Source organism: Otolemur garnettii, unplaced genomic scaffold, assembly GCF_000181295.1.
Source record: "Otolemur garnettii isolate 467f Iridium unplaced genomic scaffold, OtoGar3 scaffold00022, whole genome shotgun sequence".
Lineage (NCBI taxonomy): Eukaryota > Metazoa > Chordata > Mammalia > Primates > Galagidae > Otolemur > Otolemur garnettii.
Window position 1 is genome coordinate 16,601,041 of NW_003852417.1, and position 5,911 is coordinate 16,606,951.

At 38.1% G+C, this 5,911-nt stretch overlaps 1 protein-coding gene across 7 annotated transcripts in view; it reads right to left on the reverse strand.

Annotated features, from left to right (window-relative positions):
- The window catches only part of DTNB (dystrobrevin beta), a 240,452-nt gene that overhangs the window by 192,086 nt on the left and 42,455 nt on the right, over positions 1 to 5,911 (reverse strand). For 6 of the 7 annotated variants that reach the window (XM_003787445.3, XM_023511873.1, XM_023511870.1 and 3 more), the window contains exon 4: positions 4,200 to 4,285. In XM_003787445.3, coding sequence (XP_003787493.1) covers positions 4,200 to 4,285 — 86 coding nt within the window. Of the gene's footprint in view, positions 1 to 4,199; positions 4,286 to 5,911 lie in introns of those variants that run through there. The other variant, XM_023511872.1, reaches the window with a different exon arrangement.

The window sequence follows — 5,911 nt, forward strand, 5'->3', positions numbered from 1 at the left end:
GGAAATATATAAGGTTTTCAAAGCTCATCTTACTGTACACTTACAACGGCTACATTTTACAGAATATAAATTTATACTTCAATAAAATAGATTTTTAAAACTAAAAAAAAAAGAGGAAAAGGGAAAAACATTGTAGGAAATAGCCTAAGTAGGTAAAGAGCACAAAGATCAAAATAAAAAGAAGAAAAGTAAGCCAGGCATGGTGGCTCATGGCTGTAATCCTAGCACCTTAGGAGGCCATGGCAGGAGGATCATGTGAGGCCAGGAGTTTGAGATCAGTTTGAGCAACATAGCCAGACCCTCTCTCTCTCTTTTAAAAAAAAAAAAAAAAAGCCAGGTTTGGTGGCATGTGATTGCAATCCCAGCTACTCAGAAGGCTAAGGCAGGAGGACTGCTTAAGGCAGGGGTGCAGCCTGCAGTGAGCTATGATTGCACCACTGTACTCCAGCCAGGGCAAGGGAGTGAGACTATGTTTAAAAAAAAAAAAAAGAAGAAGAAGAAAAGTAGAAATGTTAAAACATATTCTATAAATTAGAAAACCTTATGTAATGGGAACATTCACAGAGATAGCAATAGGGAGTACCATCAGTAGGGAGAGGCTGGGGCAACTAAGAACCACCTAAGAGAAACTAAAACAATGAACTCAATAGGTGGGATAACATGAATAAATGGTCAAACATCTCTTCATAATACAATAAAGTGTTAGATCTTCTTTTGGTTGCACCATTATTCAGACACCTCAACTAAGAAGGACATGACCGAGAGCAAGAAAAACGAGGAGGAAAGGGGTCTCACAACAGCCCAAACTGACAACCGCCCGACAAAGCCCAGGGCTCCTCTCATCATCATCATTTTAAACCTTTACTTTAAAAAGAACGCTAAGAAGTTTGGTAAAGATTTCTCTGTCGGTAGCATACTAAAAGTAGTATTTCAGAAGCAAGGAGAGGTTTCTAGACGCTGTTACATTGAAAATACCATCATGTTAGCTAATGATAAAGGCCACATCCCAGCACCACCAAACTCAAGATATAAGGAGAAAGGATAAACAACCTAAGCTTCACGATCAGCCCTAAATGCACCAGAAATGACATCCCCAAGAGAAGAAAATGCTTAAATTACAATCAGCAAGTTCTGTTTAAGATGGAAAGGATGAGCCTCATTTTAAAGCAGTTTTCACCCCGGCTGATTAAAAAGTAGAGATAGCTTCAACACCTGAAAATATTACTTACGTCAAATGTCTCATATCCAAGCCAAGAAAACTATACTACAATAAACATAATGAAACAGAGCTACAGTTGATAGAGAAACTATTATTTTGAGTGTGAAAGAGATAAAACCACATTTGAAACATGAGTAAGATAAGCATGGAGGCCAGCACTGTGGCACAGTTTGGATCACGTCTACCCACAGCTGCAGGTGATGCCTGGCCTCCTGGGCACACTGACACGTGACCTGGGCCTTTGCATGTGTGCTGTTGTGCCAGCTGAATCTCAGTAACCTCATGTTTCTCTAAGAAGTTCAGAGGCCATGTCTGGTCCCCGTCCTTAATTCATGTAGTACTAGAATCTGCACTTTTTCACTAATAGCTACAGCAGAGAATTGGAGTAATTTTTGTACTCAATAATTATGATTTGGCAAAATTTTAAGTACTACATGCCATGTGAACTGGCTCTATGTAAATGCAACAGATTTAATCATAGAAATTTAAAGACTCCAGAGTCATCTAGAACATGCAGTTATATAATCAACTTTCTATTACTGTATTTTCAACCAGTCTCTGACACTAATAAAGATGGCATATGTGTTCTTTATGAGGTATCATCATTAAAAAATAGATAAAATTCCAACTTTCCTTTTCTTTGTATTTGCATAAAATATAATTTTTCATCTTATTCTCTTCCTCAGAAAGTCATACTGAATTTTAAAGAAAAGAAAGAAATTTCAGCCCCAAAGAATAATATTTTAAGATACCATGTAAAAAACCTCAGAAGAGTATTTAAATAAAACAATAATTTTTAAAATTATGTTGGCAATATAATAAAATTATTTCAAAAATATGTTGGCAATTTCAAAATGAAGATAAACAGGATGACAGTTGACCAAATACATCTATCTAAGATCTTTCTTTAAACTATCTAAGTCTATATCTTGTGGGTTGGCTATCTAGCTTTCCAATTTTCAACATCACGGTAACATGTAAGAGAAAGCACAGAAAACAAATGCACCTATGAAATAATCTTGCCAGAAAAATTGTACTTTAATTTGGTCCTCTATATCTTTTTTTCTTTTTTTTTTTTTTGAGACAGAGCCTGACAATGTTGCCCTTGGTAGAGTGCCATGGCGTCACAGCTCACAGCAACCTCAAACTCTTGGGCTGAAGCAATTCTCTTGCTTCAGCCTACTGAGTAGCTGGGATTACAGAAGCCCGCCACAACGCCAGACTATTTTTTTGTTGCAGTTGTCACTGTTGTTTAGCAGGCCTGGGCCACGGTCAAACCTGCCAACCTCGGTGTATGTGGCTGGCGCCCTACTCCCTGAGCTACAGGTGCCGAGCCGATCTTCTGTATCTTTTAATTTAAAGAAAGTAAGGCACAGAGGAAAAATGCAAGCAAGGGTACAATCATCCAAACCCACACTATGAGAAACGCTATAAGGCAACTCAATGTTTTCAACAAATAAATCGAAGAGTATCTCAATACTCCATTAAAACCCACAACTTCAGTCTCATCAAGTTTTTCTTTTCACAGCTACTTATACTATGGCACTCCAAACACTGTACTGATTTTACAGGTGTGTCTCCCACTACAGCACCAGCACAGGGGAGTACAACTAAGTATCTCAGAACAGGGCTCTGAAGTTAGACTGCCTGAGTTGAAATCTAGCTCAGCCCCCTCAGCTAACTCATCTATAAAATGAACAATATACCACCTGCTGCTCAAGGAAATTTTAAGGATTCCATGAGAAAATATATGTAAAGCCCCAGCATAATGCTTGGCATATCCTCAGCAGTTAGTAATGTTTGAATAAATAAAAACTTTAGCAGCAAAATTAAATAACTATGATTATCATCTCCTGTGATTTAATCTAACAACCTTATTGTAGCAAGTGAATAATAAAATGTCAAAAGAATAAGAAAAAAATTAGGAAAGATAACTGGGGGAAAAAAATCCATGAGCCAGGTATGGTGGCTCACCGTGGTAGCCAAGGCATGTGGATATCTTGAGCTCATGGGTTTGAGACCAGCCTGAGCAAAAAGTGAGACCCTCTCGCTACTAAAAATAGAAAACTGAGGCAAGAGGATCACTTGAGCCCAAGAGTTAGAGGTTGCTGTGAGCTATGACACCACAGCACTCTATCCAAGGCAACAGCTTGAAACTCTGTCTTAAAAAAAAAAATGGCTGGACGCCCATAGCTCAGTGGTTAGAGCGCTGGCCTTGTGCACCAAGGGTGGCAGGTTCGAATCTGACCAGGGCCTGCTAAACAAAACAAAACAAAAAATCCAGACTATCAATTTATATACAACTGAGAGGTACTAGAGTATAATCCTAGTAAATATCTGATGCAGAATGCAGCTATTAAGAGATGGCTCGGCGCCTGTGGCTCAGGTGGCTAAGGCGCCAGCCACATACATCTAAGGTGGCAGGTTTGAATCCAGCCCGGGCCTGCCAAACAACAATGACGGCTGCAACCAAAAAATAGCCGGGCATTGTGGCGGGTGCCTGTGGGATGCTGAGGCAGGAGACTCTCTTGAGCCCAGGAGCTGGAGGTTGCTGTGAGCCATGATGTCACAGCACTCTACCCAGGGGGACAGTTTGAGGCTCTGTCTCAAAAAAAAAGAAAAGAAAAGAGATAAACTTAAGCAAATCTGTTATAAGTAATCATATTTATTTTCTAACTAAAACCTCTATATAAGCAACTTCAAGCACAACTATTAATAATATAGAAAGCACTCTAAAAAGGATTTTTTAAATGTCAACATCACTGTTCTAAATTTCATTTTCTCATTTTAAAAAACACTAACAATATTGTTTTCCATTGGAAAATGTACATACTGTGAGCCAGCAGCTGCGTAGTGAGCGACATGGTAATAAACAGAAAAACCTCAATATAGCTTCATCCAAAATTCTTAAAACATTCATGTAAAACTTCAAAATTTCTACTTTGAAAATGAAAATTTCCAAATATATGAAAATACTTACATCTCAATTTGTCCAGCATTTTTCCACCACACATGGTTGCTAACATAGCTTTAACTGAAAACACCGTCAGCTTGCCTCGGCCCTCACTGCAAAATAAATTACATTAGAAGTAATTGTTATCTGGAACCACAAAAGCAATCAACATATCATTAATATCAAGCAACCAGTAAACTGATCTCTGCCCTTACATTTTACTGCATTTAGAAACCCTGGATTTATTTCCTTTATAGAATTAAGACTCCATCAATGCTAGGTGAAGAATGCTAAAACTAACCTGAAATATCTGGAAATGAGATGTAGAAACATTCTGCAGAGTAATTTTATTGGATATGAAGACAGAGCCAAACAAATGAACCTAAAGTTAATTTCCTATTAACATATTAAATCTACATCTGCAGGCTTGGCGCCCATAGCACGGTGGTTACAGCACCAGCCACATACACCTAGGGTGGCGGGTTCGAGCCCAGCCCAGATCAGCTAAACAACAATGACAACTGCAACCAAAAAATAGCTGGGTATTGTGGTGGGCGCCTATAGTCCCAGCAACTTGGGAGGCTGAGGCAGGAGAATAGCGTAAGCCCAAGAATTTGAGGTTGTGAGCTGTGACATCACAGCATGCTACCGAGGGTGACACAGTGAAACTCTGTCTCAAAAAAATAAATACATAAATAAAGGAAGAAAGAATTACTTAAAAAATAAATAAATCTACATCTGCAATAAATTTTTCATATGCAAAAGTGAGGGGCCACCTGGTTTGAATATAATTCATAAATGTGTCCTTATATCAGCATGTTGTAACAACACTTTATTGTCTATGCTAAACAACAGAGTGCACACGGCTATATTATAGTACATTCATTTGGTTTTCACTACAACAACATTTGTGCTACCATGTGTTTATTCTACGAAGCTCAATCACATCTGTCTCAGATATTCTCATACACCACTGTGAGAAAAGTGAAGGGGAAGGGACAGTAACGTTAATTCTTATTTAGGAACTGGAAAGATGAAATGTAGAAGAATGTAAGGGAACTACCCAAAGTGATACTGCACGCCACCAGCAGAACCAGCGCCCCCGACCCACCATGTCCACAGCCTTATCCATTCAACTATACCCATGTTTCCCAGCATATAAAAACCACCAGCTGGACGTGATCGTTATCATATGTAACAAGTTTACAATGGATTTTTATGTTGATTTTTAAAAGCTTCTGTTCATAAAATTTCACAGTAACTTAAGAGTAAAATCCCTTTGCAATAACGATAGCAATGTGGTCTTGGTTTTGAAAAGCCTGTATCATCATATGTATATTCACTAATGGTCCTAATACAGTGTTTCCCGTTTTCCAAAACACCTGAAAAAAGGCAAGTGGTCTGTAAGCCAGAAGGTTCTCTATGAAAACATCACTAGAAAGTACCAATATTTGTTACAGTAGGATTTTTAACTATTCTAATACATCCCCCTGAGTTTATTCATAAGAGAAATCCCTGGAACTAGCTAAACTTAGCGTGGGTTTTAAAAAAACATATAGTTCTTCAGAAATAAAGATATGCTCTACATATAGGGTAATATGAGACCTGGAATTGGCAAGGAAGATTCCTGTGTCAAATTTTCACTGCACTGTATGAGAAAAATCAGGGGCTAAGATATTTAATATCAATAAAGAATGGATTTCTATGATTGATACAGAGGACTGTTTTTTTTTTTTTTT